Here is a 23,503-nt window from a genome sequence, read left to right on the forward strand (position 1 = left end):
TGCCTATGGAGATCAAACACCATTTTTTTTGTTGCCTGGTCTAACTCAGTATCTGATTATCAACCGAAGAGAATGCAAAACAAGCAGACGTTGACTACGACCCTCAAGGGTCAACATTGTGCACTCCTGCATTCGCCCAATGTGCTGTACTGTTAAGGAGCCACTTCACTCCAAGATAGCATAGAGAAGTTAAATCCCCCCTGAACCAATGTTCTTTCCCTGAGTAATCTAGCCGTGCTGAGCCTGAGGGGTAGCACAGATAGGGGTGTGATTGCTTTGTGAGTACCTGGCAGGACTCACTCTTTAATTTGGAGCCTGGGGGCCCATCAGGACCATGCTCAAAGCAATGCTGTTCCTACTCATTGTTTTCAAGGATCGGCTAATCTCAAAAGACCGGAGCAAAACAAGATGTTGGCAACAATGAGACGATAAGATAGTGCTTGAATTGATTCTGAGGCTCTTGGTTATTGCCCGGAGCAATATTTTAGATATTGAGTGCAGAGGAAATCTTCTCAAATGAATCTAGTTGTTTTTGTAATCTGTTGTTCATTGCCTTTAAAGACTCCCAAGAGCAAGTTGAGGAAAAACTCCCGATATCTGAATGTAATTGACCATTGTTTTGCGGTAGAGGAGGCAGCAACCATATTCTGTGTCTAGGGAGTCTAAGGCTCAGCTGCACAGTTTATTTCTCCAATGCAATGCTTTGAATCGAGTGGAATGTCCGCTGGTCACTACAGCCAGTGGGAACAGCCATTTCATCCCAGTGAAGAAACCAGAACAATCTGTAGGTCCTAATCGCAGTTTGACAGAGCGCAACTCTGTGCCTGTGGCAGGCCAATGAGAAGTGCTTGTATGATTGCAGGGCAAACTGCACTGTTCATGATTGAGTAATCTTCTTGTGGAGAACATGATAGTCTCACTGACATCTTCCTGGGGAGGAAAGTCTGTGTGTGTGTGCATGTGTGTGAATGTGTATGTGATTGTGTGTGTGTGTGTGTGCCACGTGTGTGTTTTTGCGTGTGTGCGTAGTGTGTGTGCGCATGTGTGTGTAAGCCACTGTCATTCAGGGATAAATTGCGCTTTGAGGGAAACCTAAGATGGAAATTAAAAGATGAGGTTCATGTAAGGCAAAAGAAAAGGAGAGGTAAAACACACAACAACCCAATAGAAATAGTGTCCTGTGTGGCTCAATCGGTAGAGCATGGCGCTTGCACCGTCATGGGTTCGAATCCAGCTGGGGCAACACACACAGAACATTTACGCAAGCATGACTGTAAGTCGCTTTGGATACATTATATATCATTATTTTTATAGTGTAAGGCTGCAGGCAAAAATAGATTTTGTCTCCGAATATTAAGGATAAAGCCAGCGGTTTTTCAATGGGAGTGATCCGTTGATGGATGACTAGAACAGAGATAATTGTCTGTTAAAAATGCACAATATGTTGGCCTATCTTAACTCGTCCGAAAATAGTTGACTTGAGTTGAACTTTTGTCGGACAAAAATGTACAATGATGGGACGTGTATCAATGTTCATGTGTCACTGTGTGGCCACAGCCTGTTCTAGGCAACAGACAGCACTACATTTAGCTCATCTCTGTCCAAAGGTTATCATACTGTCTGTAGACTGTATCACAGTTAGGTGCTGTTTGTGATATCTCTCTGTACTGCTGAACAGAGGTACTGGAGGTTAGCTATCTATCTATCTATCTTGAATGGATTATGCATTCTGTTTGATCAGGCCCCAAGCCTACCCTCAGGTAATTCTACAAATGGCAGCCATGATTAATGTAACCATGCCAGCTCTCTTTAGGAGCCCAAGGCATGGCAATGAGCAAGGTTTTAAATGGCTGGGGCTGGCAACTGATTGATTTATACTGGTGGAATATCTGACTGACTGTAGTCATATGATATGTGTTTGTGTATTACATGGAATGTTTCATTTTGTGTGTGACTAGCATTATAATCAAGAGTCTATATTTTCCGTTCCACTTCCCAAGGACCTTAGAGATGCTTCCGATTTGCCACTCAGAAATCTCAAAATGGTGGTCTGAAAGGAAGATGGAAAGTGGTGAAAATAACGAACAGAAATGCCAGAAAAGCTTGAGATTGTTCATTCAACACAGAACTACACTTAACTACCAGGTCTCACAACGTTATCCTCATCCTTTAAGTCCAGGAAGGTGCCGTTTCTTGTCTTCCCTGGTGACTAATTTATAGTGTGCATGTGTCTGCCTGTGTGTGTGTGTGTGTGTGTGTGTGTGTGTGTGTGTAAATAGGCTTTTTGATAAGCTTGACTCTCTTTTGTTTGTGTGTGTTCCTCTCCCCTCTGGGAATGTACTATGTGAGGCTAGAGACATTAACTGAATGTGTCTATTGTTGATTGTTCCACTTGATTGTGAGGTAAAATCTGCTGCACAAAAATGGGACTCATTTTATCCTTTAAATGGATTTATTGTGACGTCGGGCACTGACGTCGGGCACTTTGCCAAATGATTCCCTTGTTTTCTGGTGAAAAGTAATTAGTCAATGCAACATCAGAAGGTAACAGATTACTTGATCATTTTGAACAATTATCTCATAATTACACATTGAGTTAATACAATACAATAACACCTTGGGAAAGTCTCCGTTGATCACCTTTTTGCGCAAATGACAGCCAAACCCCTACACTTCACATTTGAAAACTTGGCTGCTCTTGTAAATAAATGGCGATTTCAAAATACATCTTGCTTGTCCTAACAAAACACTAATCCCTTTTTCCAATTTCATTGAACTTTCAACAAAAATATATTATTGGCCAATAGGCATTTGTCCACTGATAATTAAAACAGAAATGTTCAACAGGCATTAAGAGACATGCATATTCACATTATTGCATATTCATAGATACGGGCTCTTGTCAAGCTTACCAAAAAGTGATAGAGGGCGAGGGTGAACCCACTGGGCACATACTGGTTGAATCAACATTCCTTCCTCTTAATTTCAATGAAATTACATTAAACCAACATCTGTGCTCTGCCCACAACCGTAAGGCTCTCCAGAGGGTGGTGCAACGCATCACCGGGGGAAAACTACCTGCCCTCCAGGAGGCCAAAAAAGATCATCAAGGACAACAACCACTCGAGCCACTGCCTGTTCACCCCGCTATCATCCAGAAGGCAAGGTCAGTACAGGTGCATCAAAGCTGGGACCGAGAGACTGAAAAACAGCTTCTATCTCAAGGCCATCAGACGGTTAAACAGCCACCACTAACATTGAGTGGCTGCTGCCAACATACTGACTCAAATCTCTAGCCACTTTATTAATAAAAAATTGGATGCAATAAATGTATCACTAGTTACTTTAAACAATGCCAATGTCATGACGTGGCGCTCTTTGGGTATAGCGAGTACCCTCCCCCTCTCTCTGACCACCTCTCTCTCCCTCCTACACCCAGGTTCTGTTATCTCACGTCGTAAATTGCATGAGGAGACTCTCCTCAGGACCAGGCAGTATAGAAAGAGAGTTTCACAGTAGAACAAAGGAACTTCTTCTACATCACAGAACTTGAGAACTGAACAATATCCATGTTTTGGAGAACGTGTAAACGGTCGGTGGAGAAACCAGCTACGACCGGTCCGTTATGTTTTATGATTGTGACCTCAGGAAAGACAATACAGCCACATTACCATAACTCTGTTTTATACAGGAGCCTCAGTTATGAGGTTTTGCATCTAATTATTGTATAAAATTAACAAGTAAAGATAAAGTAAATGTACAATGATGGGACGTGTATCAATGTTCATGTGTCACTGTGTGGCCACAGCCTGTTCTAGGCAACAGACAGCACTACATTTAGCTCATCTCTGTCCAAAGGTTATCATACTGTCTGTAGACTGTATCACAGTTAGGTGCTGTTTGTGATATCTCTCTGTACTGCTGAACAGAGGTACTGGAGGTTAGCTATCTATCTATCTATCTTGAATGGATTATGCATTCTGTTTGATCAGGCCCCAAGCCTACCCTCAGGTAATTCTACAAATGGCAGCCATGATTAATGTAACCATGCCAGCTCTCTTTAGGAGCCCAAGGCATGGCAATGAGCAAGGTTTTAAATGGCTGGGGCTGGCAACTGATTGATTTATACTGGTGGAATATCTGACTGACTGTAGTCATATGATATGTGTTTGTGTATTACATGGAATGTTTCATTTTGTGTGTGACTAGCATTATAATCAAGAGTCTATATTTTCCGTTCCACTTCCCAAGGACCTTAGAGATGCTTCCGATTTGCCACTCAGAAATCTCAAAATGGTGGTCTGAAAGGAAGATGGAAAGTGGTGAAAATAACGAACAGAAATGCCAGAAAAGCTTGAGATTGTTCATTCAACACAGAACTACACTTAACTACCAGGTCTCACAACGTTATCCTCATCCTTTAAGTCCAGGAAGGTGCCGTTTCTTGTCTTCCCTGGTGACTAATTTATAGTGTGCATGTGTCTGCCTGTGTGTGTGTGTGTGTGTGTGTGTGTGTGTGTGTAAATAGGCTTTTTGATAAGCTTGACTCTCTTTTGTTTGTGTGTGTTCCTCTCCCCTCTGGGAATGTACTATGTGAGGCTAGAGACATTAACTGAATGTGTCTATTGTTGATTGTTCCACTTGATTGTGAGGTAAAATCTGCTGCACAAAAATGGGACTCATTTTATCCTTTAAATGGATTTATTGTGACGTCGGGCACTGACGTCGGGCACTTTGCCAAATGATTCCCTTGTTTTCTGGTGAAAAGTAATTAGTCAATGCAACATCAGAAGGTAACAGATTACTTGATCATTTTGAACAATTATCTCATAATTACACATTGAGTTAATACAATACAATAACACCTTGGGAAAGTCTCCGTTGATCACCTTTTTGCGCAAATGACAGCCAAACCCCTACACTTCACATTTGAAAACTTGGCTGCTCTTGTAAATAAATGGCGATTTCAAAATACATCTTGCTTGTCCTAACAAAACACTAATCCCTTTTTCCAATTTCATTGAACTTTCAACAAAAATATATTATTGGCCAATAGGCATTTGTCCACTGATAATTAAAACAGAAATGTTCAACAGGCATTAAGAGACATGCATATTCACATTATTGCATATTCATAGATACGGGCTCTTGTCAAGCTTACCAAAAAGTGATAGAGGGCGAGGGTGAACCCACTGGGCACATACTGGTTGAATCAACATTCCTTCCTCTTAATTTCAATGAAATTACATTAAACCAACATCTGTGCTCTGCCCACAACCGTAAGGCTCTCCAGAGGGTGGTGCAACGCATCACCGGGGGAAAACTACCTGCCCTCCAGGAGGCCAAAAAAGATCATCAAGGACAACAACCACTCGAGCCACTGCCTGTTCACCCCGCTATCATCCAGAAGGCAAGGTCAGTACAGGTGCATCAAAGCTGGGACCGAGAGACTGAAAAACAGCTTCTATCTCAAGGCCATCAGACGGTTAAACAGCCACCACTAACATTGAGTGGCTGCTGCCAACATACTGACTCAAATCTCTAGCCACTTTATTAATAAAAAATTGGATGCAATAAATGTATCACTAGTTACTTTAAACAATGCCAATGTCATGACGTGGCGCTCTTTGGGTATAGCGAGTACCCTCCCCCTCTCTCTGACCACCTCTCTCTCCCTCCTACACCCAGGTTCTGTTATCTCACGTCGTAAATTGCATGAGGAGACTCTCCTCAGGACCAGGCAGTATAGAAAGAGAGTTTCACAGTAGAACAAAGGAACTTCTTCTACATCACAGAACTTGAGAACTGAACAATATCCATGTTTTGGAGAACGTGTAAACGGTCGGTGGAGAAACCAGCTACGACCGGTCCGTTATGTTTTATGATTGTGACCTCAGGAAAGACAATACAGCCACATTACCATAACTCTGTTTTATACAGGAGCCTCAGTTATGAGGTTTTGCATCTAATTATTGTATAAAATTAACAAGTAAAGATTAAACTAGTTTAATAGTTTAGTTTAATGAAAGAGAATCCAATTCCCTTTAAAGTTTAACTAAGTTATTGGCCCACCCCATGAGCACAGACTGTCACGACTTCTGCCGAAGTCGGTTCCTCTCCTTGTTCGGGCAACGTTCGGCGGTCGACATCACCGGTCTTCTAGCCATCGCCGATCCATTTTCATGTTCCAATTGTTTTGTCTTGTTTTCACACTCACCTGGTTTCAATTCCCTAATTACATGTATATTTTCCCTCTGTTTCTCCCATGTCCTTGTCGGGAACTGTTTATTGTTCTGCGTTACTGGTGCGCTACGGGTTTTGTACCCATGTGTTTGTTGTTTTTTATGCTGTTAGTTTTATGTATTAAACTGCTCAGGCTATTCACCAAGTTCTGCTCTCCTGCGTTTGACTTCCCTGTCACCAGTTACACACCCCTTTACACAGACAATGATATGGCATCATGCGACAGCCCCTTTTTACTGTTCCAAATAAAAACACCACCTAGAGAAATCATCTGTAGACCATGCGTACCTCGATCACAGAGGGGGCGAAAGTTTTTGAATTCCTAACCAAACCACCTGGAGCATTGGATACACTGGTCGAAATGGTTAAACTCTGAGACTAACGATACCGACAGAATAAGAGACTAATGATACCGACAAATCTTCGATACTAATTACTAGTCTGCAGCTAGAAATTATGTACCATTGAATGCGAAGACCGCCAACCGCCAAAACATCTACTCTACAAGAACATTTCTGAATGTTACTCTGAAGTATCCATTCTAACCACAAAAGACTCCAGGGACGCAAAGAGCAGTTCAGATGAACTTTCCAAAAGAAAGACGGACGATTCCAACAGAGATCACGACGACACACTGAGCGTAAATATATATTGCGATTGTTCCCGAATGAGTGAGCGTTCATGTGCAAAGGATTAGTATTTCTATCAATATAATTATCAACTGTGTAGAGTCTTTTGTCTTTTGCGCTTTTCTCAGTCCCTTTGCCTACCAAGCCGTCATACCAGTTTAGCCCACTAGGGCACATCCCCATATCATTTCCTTGTAAACATTCCTACTGTTTGCTTGTTATGCATCTCTGTGATTATTTAGTTAATCATTTATTTACTAAGACAATTGATGTATGGATGATTCATAGTGAAGGCTGGGTTCATGCAGATAACCAACAACTTACGACGTTTGGAATGAGACTAACGTGAGGTAAAGAACAATTCATTAATTAGAAGACTAATTGATCAGATATTAAAATATCTGAAAAGTTATTAGGAAAATTATAACTTTGTAATCTGAACATTTTCCTTGGTGCCCCGACTTCCTAGTTAATTACAATTACATGATTAGTTTAATCACGTAATAATAATTACATAGAATTGATTTGATAAAATTAATTTAATGATGCCAAAGACACGACACCACTTTATATATATTATGAATACATACCCTACATTACTCATCTCATATGTATATACCGTACTCTATACCATCTATTGCATCTTGCCTATGCCGTTTGACCATCGCTCATCCATATATTTTATATGTACATATTCTTATTCATCCCTTTACATTTGTGTGTATAAGGTAGTTGGTCTGAAATTGTTAGATTACTTGTTAGATATTACTGCATGGTCGGAACTAGAAGCATAAGCATTTCGTACACACACATTGACATCTGCTTACCATGTATATGTGACCAGTAACATTTGATTTGATTTGATGTGCACACTGGGGAATAGAGAGATGGAATAAGCCAATGCATCTGCTCCACAAAACAAGTCTCCCTTCAACTTATATATTGTGATCAACCTCATTGGTATCATTTATCCAACTAGAAAAGGTACATTTCCTGAAGAAAATGTGTGCTTGCGTCATCTTTTAGTTGTCTTAGATGTATAGTCTAGCTGGAAGTGTACTTGATATAATTGGTATAGATCGACAATCTAGTTGGTCGACATCTTCTCCATTAAAAGTAGTTACAAGCACTATATCAAACTGGCTGACATGGACTGAGAGATCTTGCATATCTGTTGCATCTAATCCTACCACCACCACCATACCCATATCGCTATAACCCTCTACCATGCTCACCCAAGGGCTACTTTCAAAAGATCCTCTACCTATGTCAGGAAGTCTTATTGTGGGAGTGGTGGAGCACAAAGCACAGTGGGGAAGCTGTTATCTGTCCCATAGCAGCACACACACACACACACACACACACACACACACACTCAGAAACACACAAATGCAGGAAGTGCAGCTTAAGGACATCTTCTACTAGGGACACTCCTGTAGTCGCTAGGGACATTCATACTCATGTAGGAACATGCTGTGAACACATGGTGAGGTGTGTGAGTGAGGGAATATGAATTTCCCCAAGCATTTGATGCAATAGACCTACAGTTGAAGACGGAAGCATACATACACCTTAGCCAAATACATTTAAACTCAGTTTTACACAATTAGGTCAGTTAGGATCACCACTTTATTTTAAGAATGTGAAATGTCAGAATAATAGTACAGAGAATGATTTATTTCAGATTTTTATTTCTTTCATCACATTCCCAGTGGGTCAGAAGTTTACATAAACTCAATTAGTATTTGGTGGAATTGCCTTCAAATTGTTTAACTTGGGTCAAACATTTTGGGTAGCCTTCCACAAGCTTCCCACAATAAGTTGGGTGAATATTGGCCCATTCCTCCTGACAGAGCTGGTGTAACTGAGTCAGGTTTGTAGGCCTCCTTGCTCACACATGCTTTTTCAGTTCTGCCCACAAATGTTCTATAGGATTGAGGTCAGGGCTTTGTGATGGCCACTCCAATACCTTGACTTTGTTGTCCTTTCAGCCATTTTGCCACAACATCGGAAGTATGTTTGGGGTCATTGTCCATTTGGAAGACCCATTTGCGACCAAGCTTTAACTTCCTGACTGATGTCTTGAGATGTTGTTTCAATATATCCGCATAATGTTCCTTCCTCATGAGCCATCTATTTTGTGAAGTGCACCAGTCCCTCCTGCAGCAAAGCACCCCCACAACATGATGCTGCCACCCTGTGCTTCACGGTTGGGATGGTGTTCTTCGGGCTTGCAAGCCTCTCCCTTTTTCCTCCAAACATAATGATGGTCATTATGGCCAAACAGTTCTATTTTTGTTTCATCAGACCAGAGGACATTTCTCAAAAAAGTACGATCTTTGTCCCCTCTGCAGTTGCAAACCGTAATCTGGCTTTTTTTATGGCGGTTTTGGAGCAGTGGCTTCTTCCTTGCTGAGCGGCCTTTCAGGTTATGTCGATATAAATACTTTTGTACCCGTTTCATCCAGCATCTTCACAAGGTCCTTTAATGTTGTTCTGGGATTGATTTGCACTTTTCGCACCAAAGTACTTTCATCTCTAGGAGACAGAACGCATCTCCTTCCTGAGCGGTATGACGGCTGCGTGGTTCCGTGGTGTTTATACTTGCGTACTATTGTTTGTACAGATGAACGTGGTACCTTCAGGCGTTTGGAAATTGCTCCCAAGGATGAAGCAGACTTGTGGAGGTCAACAATTTTTTTTCTGAGGTCTTGGCTGATTTCTTTTGATTTTCCCATGATGTCAAGCAAGGAGGCACTGGGTTTGAGGGTAGGCCTTGAAATACATCCACAGGTACACCTCCAATTGACTCAAATTATGTCAATTAGGCTATCAGAAGCTTCTAAAGCCATGACATTATTTTCTGGAATTTTCCAAGCTGCTTAAAGGCACAGGCAACTTGGTGTATGTAAACTTCTGACCCACTGGAATTGTGATACAGTGAATTATAAGTGAAATAATCTGTCTGTAAACAATTGTTGGAAAAATTACTTGTGTCAGTTTCGGTATTCCGTGGTGACCTCACCATGCGGTAAATTGGTTAATAGACCAAAAACAGAGTTCCAAACCTCTCTGCCAAATATCAGCTAGTTTTCAGTTTTCCCCTCCCCACTCAAACCACTCCCAGAGAGTACTAGCTAAATAATTGCTTGAGAAATTGCATTAAAGTAATATTCCCACTAGTGTATCAGCTGTGGTAAACAGACATGGGCTTTAAAAAGACACCAAATATGCGCAAATCTCAACAGTCAGACTCCAAAGAGAGGGGATAGGATTGAGCTACTTTGCCAGAAATCTAATTGATGAAAATTAAGGCATAAATACATATATACAACTTATGTAAATCACTTGGTAACCTTTCGATCAAAAAAGGGCAGAGATGACAGCCTACATAATATACCTTTATCAAAGCCTCATTGCGGTGTAATACCGCCCATCAATACATCCTGTGACAAAGACACACAGTAGTGTATGTTGAAAGATATGCAAATTAGAATAGATATTTGGATAGCAGGCAAGGGAGAGGAATGCATATGATGGAAGTGCTGGTATTGTATTGACGATCGAGAGTACATTCGCAACGAGAAACACATCTAAGAAATGGTGTGTGTGTTGCGTGTGTGGGGCGATCTTTCCCATGGACTTGTGAAAGTAAATGGAGGGAATTCTGCGTTATAGACTCATCTATAATTCATAGGAATCATCATCATCATAAAGGCATCAAGCGGTTTCACCATTTCTGTTTATTTGAAAAAGAGAGGTTGTCGCTTTTTTGAGGTCTCGAGTCCCTGCCTTGATAAAAGTCCACAGAATGCATTTTACATAATCAAAATCCGAAGGAAGAGGCCCAGCTCAGAATCAACGTACACAGATATCAGATATGGTGTCTCGAGTGTAAACCTCTCTCTGGGATTATCCACCTCACACTCTGACGTGTATAAAGACTCAGCATATATATTCCACATGAGGGACACGCTTTCAGAGAAAGCTTTAAACTTGTAATGTACTATGGAGCGAATATGAACGCAATCTCTTTTGGAATGCAGGTAGCAATGTCAAGACGCGCTGTATGGAATACTGTATAAGACAAGTTTATGACGTGACTAGTAAGATGAACGATCTGTATGCTTGACTCTGAATTCGTAATACACATGTGAAGGTGTGCAGGGTTGCAAGTGCAGTTGATAAAAGAATACGACAAGACTTATCTGGACCCCCCCCAGGGGCCCATAACATTTAATACACATCTTAATGATTGTGTGATGTGTCGAATTCTATTCCTCTTTCAAGAAAAAAAGTACACCAAATCTTTATGAAACCACAAATACTGTGTTTATGAACCCATGGCATTTGATTGAAAAATTCCCCTTCAGATTCTTTTAAGAATGAACAATAGGGGAATGGAATTAAGACAACACAGGCTCTTTTTGATCTGGATTAAACATTTTGAAAAACTGACCCCTGAATATAGGATAAATAGGATCCTTGAGAGACTAATGGAACTAACTGTCTTTCAAGACAGGAAAGAGTTAATTCCATTGTCTGGGCTTAAGTATTCAGAGCCTTTACTCAGTACTTTGTTGAAGCACCTTTGGCAGCGATTACATCCTCAAGTTTTCTTGGGTATGACACTACAACCTTGGCACACCTGTATTTGGGGAGTTTCTCCCATTCTTCTCTGCAGATCCTCTCAAGCTCTGTTTCAAGTATCTCCAGAGATGTTCGATAGGTTTCATGTCTGGGCTCTGGCTTTGCCACTCAAGGACTATCAGAGGCTTGTCCCAAAGCCACTCCTCTGTTATCTTGGATGTGTGCTTCGGGTCCTGTTGGAAGGTGAACCTTCGCCAAGTCTGTAGGTCCTGAGCATTCTGGAGCATGTTTTCATCAACGGAACGGAGCAAAGTACATTTTTACCTCGATCCGGACTAGTCCCTGCCGCTGAAAATCATCCCCACAGCATGATGCTGCCACCACTATGCTTTACCATAGGGACGGTGCCAGGTTTCCTCCAGACATGATGCTTGGCATTCAAGCCAAAGAGTTCAATCTTGGTTTCATTGGAACAGAGAATCTTGTTTCTCATGGTCTGAGAGTCCTTTGGATGCCTTTTGGCAAACTCCAAAGCAAACTCGGTGTCTTTTACTGAGGAGTGGCTTCCGTCTGGGCACTCTACCATAAAGGCCTGGTTGGTGAAGTGCTGCAGAGATGGTTGTCCTTCTGGAAGGTTCTCCCATCTCCAAAAAGGAAGTCTGTCCATTGGTTTTTGGTCACCTCCCTGATCAAGGTCCTTTCCCCCGATTGCTCAGTTTGGCCGTGCGGCCAGCTCTAGGAAGAGTCTTGGTGGTTCCAAACTTCTTCTATTTAAGAATGATGGAGGCCACTGTGTTCTGGGGGACCTTCAATGCTGCAGACATTTTTTGGTACCCTTCCCCAGAACTGTGCCTTGACACAATCCTGTCTTGGAGCTCTATGGAAAATTCCTTTGACCACATGGCTTGGTTTTTTCTCTGGCATGCAGTGTCAACTGTGGGACCTTATATAGACAGGTGTGTGCCTTTCCAAATCATGTCCAATCAATTGAGTGTACCACAGTGGACTCCAAAGAAGTTGTAGAAACATCTCAAGGATGATCAATGGAAACAGGATGCACCGGAGCTCAATTTCGAGTCTCATAGCAAAGGGTCTGAATAAAACTTTGTTTTTCATTTTTTATACATTTGCTAAAACCTGTTTTCACTCTGCCATTATGGTGTACTGTGTAAAACATTTAATTTAATCAATTTTAGAATAAATCTGTAACGTAACAAAATGTGGAAAAAGGGAAAGGGTCTGAACACTTTGCGAATGCACCGTACCTTACTACTTAACCTGACAAGAGCACTGACACAGAGCAGCCACAAACTGTCCGCACGCACACGCTGCTCTACCATGTGATACGTAGGTGGTAGGATATATTGCTTGGCTGCTACAGCAACAGTTCTCTCAGAAGAGCCTCTGCGTGCCAATTGCCTTATTTAGTGGTGTGATTCCAACCATGACTGGTGTGAGTTTGAAAAAAAAAAAACACTTCCATGGAATCACAGTAGCTGCTATCCAAAATGGCATCAGGGCCGTATCCACAAAGCTGCTCAGAGTAGGAGTGATGATCTAGGATCAGTGGCCCTTTTTAAATCAAAATTAATACGATTATATGGACAGATGGGGACCTGATCCTAGATCAGCACTCCCACTCTGAGACACTATATGGATACGAGCCCAGATCACTGAATTACTCAATCAGTGGTGGGAAAAAGTACCCAATTGTCAAAGTTGAGTAAAAGTAAAGATACCTTAATAGAAAATGACTCAAGTAAAAGTCACCCAGTAAAATACTACTTGAGTAAAAGCCAAAGTATTTGGATTTAAATATACTTAAGAATCAAAAGTAAAAGTGTAAATAATTTCAAATTCCTTATATAAAGCAAACCAGATGGAATCATTTTCTTGTTTTGTTAATTTACGGACAGCCAGGGCCATGCTCCAACAATCAGACAAAATGTACAAACTAAGCATGTGTTTAATGAGTCTACCAGATCAGAGGCAGTAGGGATGTTCTCTTGATAAGTGTGTGAATTAGACAATATTCCTGTTCTGCTAAGCACAAAAAATGTAACTAGTACTTTTGGGTGGAGCAAAAAGTACCACATTTTCTTTAGGAATGTAGTGAAGTAGAATTAAAAGTTGTCAACAATATAAATAGTAAAGTACATATACCCCAAACACCACTTTAGTACTTTTAATTATTTTTACTTAAGTACTTCACACCACTGCATTCAAATTAGAAGAAAATGTGTTTCTTATTTTGTTTTCTTTTTTCTCTCGCTACCCAAGAAGATATGACCTCTGAAATACACATTTAATTTCGAGGGAAATGTTGTCTTTTTTGTGTCTATCTACATTTTGGAGTAAGTTTAGGGTCAAAAATATACTTTTTAATTAATTCCACGTCGTAAAAAACAAGAAAATGGGGGGAAAAGTCCAAGGGTGGCTAATAATTCCTGTAGACACTAATGTATAGTGCTCAAATGAAACATTAATTTAACCAAGAACATACTCAAGCTAGAGCACACGCTGGGTGGTGAAGTGTGGGAAGATGAGAGCAAATGGAAGAACAGAGAAATAGGTTTATTGTGCTTCATTACTTCTGCAATAACAACAGATTCAACGACAGCAAGACATAAACAAGATGGCCTTAGTACAATACATATCTTCGCTACATTAGTAACCATGTCACTTTAGACTGCACTAATGTAATGAGCAACGCCATCAACCCTGCATCATCCCATGGCTTCATTCTGCCCTCTTCAGGGAATCACCACACAGAGGAATATTAAAATGATGATGTTTGAGGACAATGATACTATCAATGCTAAAGCATCTAGAACTGAAAGGGGAAGAAAACATCCGATTACCTCAAAATGTAATAATGTCAGAGGAAATTGTATATAAGGAGGTAAAGTAAGTAGAAAAATCATAATGATATCTTGTTCCAACCTTTTTCTGTGTCGTTAACTTGCTTTCAAAAAATAATTCAACACAAACGCTTTCACCTCAGCTAATGAACAGTGAACACCTAGCTTATACCAAGTGAGGCATGCCTAAAAATTCAGTCTGTCAATTGACCTACTTCAATGTCCTAAAAGTAAAGGATGCCTGGGTGGTAATAATACACGTTGATACAAATATGTGGGCAATTAGCGTAAAGTCTTGTCAGTCTGTCTTTCGGTCGGGCAATCTTTTCTTGAGGATCTTGTAAATAGCTCTCTAAGTTAAGACAATCGAATAAAGAAGCTTATAGTCTGAGGAAGAGGCTGTGTCTGATGTGGCACCCTATTCCTATATAATGCACTATTTTTGACCAGAGCCCTATGGGCCCTAGTCATAAGTAGGGCACTTAAGTAATAGGGTGCCATTTGAGATACAGACAGTGTTTGAAGCGAGTGGCGTTTATGACGGAGTTAGTTCTGATTTCATTTGGAGTGCAAGCAGGTGAATTATCGGTATTGTCTTGTGAGGGCTGCGAGCCAAGGCAAGTCATGGTCTTGGTTCTGATTCTTGAATATCAATACACATTCACAAGTCTCTGAACTAAGGGGTAGACAGTAACAGCACAACAGTAGCCTAACTCTTTTTTCTCTCAAATAATGTACTTTAACTGACTCTGTTTGGGGTGCCAGCTAGGCGGGATTTGCACTTTTGGAACTATTTAATTGGTTCTACTGTGCCTGGCAAGCTCAAAAGTATTTAGAAGAAAGTAATCTACTACAGTCAAAACGTTTCCTCCACAGCTCGTCCGCTGTCCTTCCATAGAGCTGCATAAAGGGTGCACATGGAAGATGCAGAGATGAGCCCAATTCTACGCCTCCTTGCAAATCCATAGAGGAATGCCTGTCCCAAAAATGTTCACATGGGAGTTGAATTCAAATCAAATTGCATTGGTCACATACACATGGTTAGCAGATGTTAATGTGAGTGTCGCGAAATGCTCGTGCTTCTAGTTTCCGACCATGCAGTAATATCTAACAAGTAATCTAACAATTTCACAACAACTACCTTATTCAAGCCTTACACTTGTGAGTATAAGAGAACACAGTAGATGCAGTAGATGGTATAGAGTACAGTATATACATATGAGATAATAAGTAATGTAGGGTATGTAAACATTATAAAGTGACTAGTGATACATTTATTACATCCAATTTTTAATTAAAGTGGCTAGAGATTTGAGTCAGTATGTTGGCAGCAGCCACTCAATGTTAGTGAAGGCTGTTTAACAGTCTGATGGCCTTGAGATAGAAGCTGTTTTTCAGTCTCTAGGTCCCAGCTTTGATGCACCTGTACTGACCTCGCCTTCTGGATGAACAGGCAGTGGCTCAGGTGGTTGTTGTGCTTGATGATCTTTTTGGCCTTCCTGTGACATCGGGTGGTGTAGGTGTCTTGGAAGGCAGGTAGTTTGCCCCCAGTGATGCGTTGTGCAGACCTCACAACCCTCTGGAGAGCCTTGCGGTTGTGGGGGGAGCAGTTGCCGTACCAGGCGGTGATGCAGCCCGACAGGATGCTCTCGATTGTGCATCTGTCAAAGTTTGAGAGTGTTTTTGGTGACAAGGCACATTTCTTCAGCCTCCTGAGGTTGAGGCGCTTTGCTGTTGCACCTTCTTCACCACTCTGTCTGTGTGGGTGGACCATTTCAGTTTGTCCGTGATGTGTACGCCGAGGAACTTAAAACGTTCCACCTTCTCCAATACTGTCTCGTCAATGTGGATAGGGGGGTGCTCCCTCTGCTGTTTCCTGAAGTCCACGATCATCTGGTTGAGTTGGAGTATTAGTCACATCTGAGTGAGTTCCGATTGGGTGAGCGATTGACTAATATCCCCTTCCACGACCATTGGCACGGCTGATTCCTAGTAGGAAAGCATCGGTTTGACTTTAGTTGAGGATAATTGGTTAGATATCCGCTTTGTTTTGACAGTCCCCCACGCCACTAACAATTAGTTTAGATTCAAGGGAAACCACAATGGCTAAATTCTGCAACATCATGATCATGTAAATACTGTACCACAGAATGTTGACAGAGCATCCACAAGGGATGCCAAAACGTGGTGGGGTGAACACGTTGTTGTTTGAATCCCAGACAACCCTTGAAGCACTTTTCTTTGTAGGAAAACTGCAGTAGCTAAATTCCACAACACAATGGCAGTGATGTGAAGTACTAAAGTAAAAATACTTTAAAGTACTACTTAAGTAGTTTTTTGGGCTATCGGTTCACTACATTCCTAAAGAAAAGAATGTACTTTTTCATCCATTCATTATCCCTGACAATGAAAAGCACTTGTTGCATTTTCAATTCTAAGCAGGACAAGAAAATGGTCCAATAAACACTTATCAAGAAAACATTACGGACACTGATCTGGCGGACACACCGTACCTATATATGACATGCGAGGGTTAGGTTAGTAAACATGCTGGAGCTAGAACCTCGTTGTCGCGCATCCTTATTTTAGATAATACTACATGGTGTCAGAAGTGGTTTTAGAATTGACATAAACGTGAGGGACGTACCAAGTAAATCATACATTCAGGCCGTTTCAAAGCAGGGAGGGCAGTGTTGGAGATAAAACAGCGCATATCATTATTTTGCTAGCTAACGAGCAAGGACTAAGTTACTGCTAAGCAACATGTTGCAAGAGGAAGAAGCTGGCGGGATTTCAGGGTTTGCGACTTCAAGTTCAACGGGCACTGGCGCAAACACGGACAGGCCAGTGGCTAGTGCTGACGGATTTCGCATTAGTCCCCTGCAGAATATGACTTCACACGTGACCAGTAGCCCCTACCATGCACAGAGTAATGGTGAGGCAGAGATAGCTGTGAAAACAGTCAAGGGACTGCTGAAAAAGAACAAGGGCTCTGTTACCTTACAGAGTTACACCACTACATCATGGGCCGTCGCCCGCCGAGCTCCTGATGGGCAGGAGACTGCGTTCCCCATTTCCTGCCTCGCCGGCTCAGCTTAAACCCCGATGGCCTAACAGGAAGGCCTTCGCTGAAAGGGACAAACGGCAGAAACAAACGCAAACCGGAGACTTCAATCGGAGACACCGTGCTATGGAGAAGCCAGAGCTGACCGAAGGTCAACGCGTGTGGATTACAAACTCAAAGACACTAGCAATAGTGCTGAAGAAAGCGGATGCCCCACGCTCCTATGTGGTGGACACAGGCTCAGAAGAGGTACGAAGGAACAAAACACACCTCAGAGCTCTACCAGCCACACAGACTGAGACCACAGAAAATGCACAAAAAGATGGTGATGGAGAGAGAATGCTCACAGAGCCACAAACGTGCCCAAAAAGGGATGTGAAGCCACCAGAGTGGCTGAAAGACTGTTACGTGAAGAGAAAACATACTGTGGGGGACCATACCCAGCAAAAAGAGACTGTACCTAAGTTAATGTACATACTCTGTGATTTAATGCTTTCATACTGTTGCAGGATGGGAAGTAGCATGTTAGAGAATAATACTGGTTTCCAAATTGCATGTCAGTTATGCTTCAGTGGTTATGCATGTTGAGTTCTTGTTCATGGGAGAGAGGAAGATGTAGTAGGATGTCCCTTGGGGGTACCCGTACCTATGTATGACATGCGAGGGTTAGGTTAGTAAACATGCTGGAGCTAGAACCTAGTTGTCATTCGTCCTTATTTTAGATAATACTACACTAAACACAAATGCTTCATTTGTAAATAATGGAGTCCTGGAGTATGCCTTAAAAAAAAAAAAGGTGCCATCTGGATTGCCTAATATAAGGAATTTGAAAGGATTTATACTTTTACTTTCGATACTTAAGTATATTTTAGCAATTACATTTACTTTTGATACTTAAGTATATTTAAAACCAAATCCTTTTAGACTTTTAGTCAAGTAGTATTTTAGTGGGTGACTTCCACAACTACACAATGGTCATGTAAATACCACAGAATGTCGACACAGCATCCACAAGAATAATTAGTAGGGACACCTAATAAAGAACAACACTATTTTATTTACAGGATCACGTTAAGCCAAACACGTTACATCAACATTGACAAAGTCCACGTTGTGACGAAAGTCAACCAAAACTCCACCAGTAGGTCATAAATAGCTAACGCAAAAGTGTTCACAATGTACAGAATTGAATGGATTGATTTATGATTACAAGTCTTAAATTGGTAAGCCCTGTGTTACTGTTATCACTGTGAAACACTGCAAGTTATACACATGCTACTGGTCACTGTTCATATGGCGCTTGTAAATGTACATGTGCAGAACTCCATAAAACACTTTTCAATCTGAGCAAACAGGATTCTCCACGTGTACGTTTCGTCAATTTGGAATGTAATTACAATAAAGTCAGTTCAATTCAATATTTTGGGTTGTGTAGATGTAAGCATTCGTGATAAGAGCATAGACAGAACCTTGACATTAAGCTTAAACAATACGGTTTAGTACAGGCTGGGTTCACATACCCAGACTAAGCCTATTCAAAGGAACATCTGATCCCATGAATAAACTTCATCTGGGTCCATGAAACTGGCCCATTAAAATCAAACTTTAGAAGTTATGCAGAAATACTTTGTACCGCATGCATAAGCATCACATGAAAACTTTATAAGCACGACATGAACATTCATAATATCTTACGCCAATGTTACATCACTACACAGCTTATGTCAACTGGGAGTTTGTTGCATACCGTATGCTGCCTTTAGCACGGAGTGTTTGTGAAGCTGTTGTGACTGATTGCACTGTGGTATATCCTTATCCAGGGCCCTTTGCAATTAAGTCTTGTCACATCAGTTAATCTGGACAACTGCGAAGCAAAAAGACCTACCATTTGATAGAGGCACTATTAGTTATACATTAAACGTAAAACACCGTCTTCAGTAACATGACTGACAATCGCAACAGTTTTTTTTTCTTTCCGTATTTTCTTGATGTATCAAACCATATCTTCACGAATAACACTATCAACAAAAAAAATGGGATTGAATGATAAATACAAGGAGCTAAGACGCATCATGACAACAGGTGATGAAATATATGACGCAAATATAGGATTTCTTTACATTCTTTCATAAAGGCTTAGAACATTCTGTTGGCATACTCCAGCAAACACCACACCAGACATACCTCATTAGAAATATGTCAGAATGTTGACACGTTATAGGACAACATGTCCCTAAATCTTAGACAATACGCCATTATAATGACATAAGAGTAATATGTCATCTTAAGTGATATCCAAGTAACAAATCAGATTAGGTGACACATAACTACAATGGTTGAATACATCATTATAGTGACGTAAGTAATGTCACTAAGTGATATACATCGAAAATTAAATGGTATATAACTACAGTGGTTTTAACGTCACTATCTTTACATATTCTGGTAAGACCATGTTGACTTCACGTCTGGGGTAAGGAAACATTGGAGATATCCTCACAGAATGGCAATATTAAACTGAATCCAGCCTGATTTCACTGTAATATATGCATTTACATCACTATCAAATCAACTGGTCACATTAGCTCATTTCAAAACAAACAAAAGTGCGTGTCATGAAAAAAACATCTAGAAATGTCTTTGATCAAAGTTATAATGCTCTTATTATCTTTTGATTAACCGACTCATTGGCGTTTGGTATCATGCTCAAGGATTAAACTAAAGAACTACATTTTCATCACTTGTGATGCCACCTGTCACAGCGATGCAACCCCATTGATATATGAACGCTATCGAACGTGACTTGTTGTGTATACAGTTTGTTACCTTAACACCGGCAAAAAGCAGGATGATTTTTTTTCTTCTCCCCCCCCTTCACACAGCTGTGATTTTCATGTTATCTTTAAGTCAAGCTGAGGGCCACAGGTGGGTAGTCTGTCATCTGGACAGAGAAAAAAATAATACAACACTTCACCGTCTACAAGGGCCTTGGGGGGGGCCAAGGTGAGACCGGTGCCTCAGGCTTTGAATTATCTTTGCCCCCTGAGGGAGTTTGCAGGAGACCCCCTATCAGACAGTCGTGGAACCTGAGCTATGGCACGTATTGTCATTATACTGCACTTGGCTGTTGGGTATAACACGGCTCGCTCTCATTGGTCAGGGGAAGAAATACCCTAAACCAAACATGGTTGTTCTCTTGGCGTGTCGAGCCAAACAAGACAAAGGCTGAAGAGAAGCCTAGTGCTAGTGCCAGCACTTGATTTAAACCCTGAAGGATCACACGCATACACATACATATATATAGTAGGGGCACGCAAGCACACACACACACTCAGGGAAGAAATACTACCCCTTACTGGAAGTGATGGGATGGCAACCCTCTTTCACTATGGCATCCATCTAATTGATGGCCCAAAGTTTTACCTAACATCTAGATTCTAAACACTGTGGTCATATAAACCCTGCACTGTGGATGCACACACACACACACTGTGATCATGAAAACTCTGCTCCGTGGGCACACGCACGCACAAGATCATCTAAACACCTCCTTGTGGGTATTTTGTTCAAAGCTACAGTACTATATGTAAGTACAATGCAGGAGGTGACGCACTTCTCAATGGGAATATGAAGGCAAAAGAAAAGTAGTAGTAAAAACTGTCTGCTATTTTAATTCCATTCCGCAACAGTTTTTCCTGCAATTGTTTTCTTATTTGAAAGCGTGCATAAACACAAAGCTACTCAAACATAGAAAAATATGGATACTGCTTTAAAACATTAGCAGCAAAAAAGATTTACGCTGTACTAAGCATTCAGATTCAGATCAATGACCGCCGCTTTAAATAAACAATTAGCTAGTTATTTATGTGCAAATTTGTGTAATCATTAAGTTTGCTTTTTTGCTAATGGTGACCTAACGTTGACCATGTAGGAGGAAAAACACTAACACTTAACACGGAAATCACTAAGTTGCTATAGAGGTTACAATTGGGGCATAATGGAGGTATCAGGTATGAAGGTAAGATCCAGATAAAGACCACTTCGAATAAACAATAGTTTAATATTCCAACAGGGGCAGACAATAGACAGGTCGGCAGGCAGGCAGGGGTCAGTAAATCGGAGGTGGGGCAACGGTACCGAGTGGCAGGCAGAATCAGGGTAAGGCAGAGGTCGGTAATCCAGAGGGGGGCAAAGGTACAGGTCGGCAGGCAGAGTGGTCAGGCAGGCGGGCTCGGAGTCAGGACAGGCAAGGGTCAAAAGCAGGAGGGCGAGAAAAGAGAGACTGGAAAAAGCAGGATCTGAGACACAAAATGCCGGTTGACTTAAACAAACAAGACAAACTGGCAACAGACAGAGAACACAGGTATAAATACACAGGGGATAGTGGGGAAGATATGCGACACCTGGAGGACGGTGGCGACAATCACAAAGACAGGTGAAACAGATCAGGGTGTGACAGGAGGGATAGATGGGATACTTTGGTCATTCTATACATGATGTAACTACATGACATAAGACTTTGTAGAATTTGTAGTGGTTATGAAGACTATATGTATGCCATATGAAGCCTTTATAAATTGTAGTTTGTTTAAACTGGGACCAGTCATTCTATACGTTACGTAAGACTACAGCTAAAAACCACTGCTACAAATGGTAACTATGGACACACTACCTAAAGATATAGGTCGCTCCCCAAAATGTATTCTGTCTGGTATCTAGCAGGCATATATCTAAAAGTGCTGTAATTTCTAAATGGTTCACTCGATAGGGACGAATGTACCCTCACATTAAAGCTGACAGTCTGCACGTCCAAAGTGCTGGTGTACATAGCCAAAAACAACAAAATTGTCACTGTCCCAATACATTTGGAGCTGAGTGTACAAAACATCCAGAACACCTTCCTAACATCCCTGTAAAATGTGTTCGACACCTTGAGACACTAGGTGTCGAACGCATTATACAGGGATGCTGGCCCATGTTGTCTCCAATGCTTCAAGTTGGCTGGATGTCCTTTGGGTGGTGGACCGTTCTTGATACACACAGAAAACGTTGAGCATGAAAAACCCAGCAGCGTTGCAGTTCTTGACACAAACCAGTGCGCCTGATAGCAACAATCATACCCCGTTCAAAGGCACTTAAATCTTTTGTCTTGCCCATTCACCCTCGGAATGGCACACACACACAATCCATGTATCAATTGTCTCAAGGCTTAAACATCCTTCTTTAACCGGTCTCCTCCCCTTCATCTACACTGATTGAAATGGATTTAATATGGGATCATAGCTTTCAACTGGATTCACCTGGTCAGTCTATGTCATGGAAAGAGCAGGTGTTCATAATGTTTTGAACACTCAGTAGCCTTTACATTCAGGATGTCACTTGGCCAGGCATTTTTTGTATATTTTTTCGTATGCATGTTTTTATATACAGTGCACTCAGTATTACAGACCGTACAACAATATGTTATCTGATGGTTATATTTGACAATTAATTCCTGCTTCTCATCTAAAATGTGTTTTCTGCCATCTTCTCTGAACTCTTTGAAAAGTATGTGTTTGCATGTGTGTGTATTGACAGGGACAGCATGTCTTGTATGCATGTTTGCAATGTCTACCTGTTTTTGCATGTACTGTACACAGTATAAGTTACCACTCTATACATGCCTGCGTGTGTGAACACATGCCAGTGTGTTTGTCTGCTTTCTCGTAGGCCCTCCTTTAGGAGAAGTCCTCAGCCTCAGCATTGGGGGCGCAGCCTGCCTTGGCCCCGTTCCTATTGCAACCAAGCCCGTTTTCCACTCTAGGGTTGACGTAGCTCTTCTTCCTGGCCTGGTTCTGGTTGTTTGTTCTGTCTACAGGGTCATACACCACTACCACGGCGGTATCCATGCGAGACAAGGTGTACATGCTGCTCTGGCGGGCCGGGTGGAGGCGCGTGGCCCTCAGCTCCAGCTCGTTATAGCTGGACACCTGGACAAAGGGGCACCAGCGGAAGACCTGCTTGAAGCCGGCCCGGAACCTGGGGGGGGAAGGGGCGAATAGAGAGGGGGGCAGGGGTGTGAATGACATGTGATTTTACAAACGGGGTGGTGTTCAAGGGCACGCTGTTGTGAAATG

The 23,503-nt window shown here is 41.6% G+C and overlaps 1 protein-coding gene across 1 annotated transcript in view; it reads right to left on the reverse strand.

Moving 5' to 3' along the window:
• Positions 1–18,424: 18,424 nt before the first annotated feature.
• LOC110497511 (neuromedin-K receptor) overlaps positions 18,425–23,503 on the reverse strand; it is a 45,523-nt gene continuing 40,444 nt past the window's right edge. Inside the window, exon 5 of the mRNA XM_021573648.3 lies at positions 18,425–23,405. Within this exon, the coding sequence (XP_021429323.3) occupies positions 23,105–23,405 (301 nt within the window). The 3' untranslated portion in view covers positions 18,425–23,104. The remainder of the gene's footprint in view (positions 23,406–23,503) is intronic.

The sequence above is a fragment of the Oncorhynchus mykiss genome, chromosome 19 (genome assembly GCF_057628025.1).
Source record: "Oncorhynchus mykiss isolate SJ-2025 chromosome 19, ASM5762802v1, whole genome shotgun sequence".
Taxonomy (NCBI): Eukaryota; Metazoa; Chordata; class Actinopteri; order Salmoniformes; family Salmonidae; genus Oncorhynchus; species Oncorhynchus mykiss.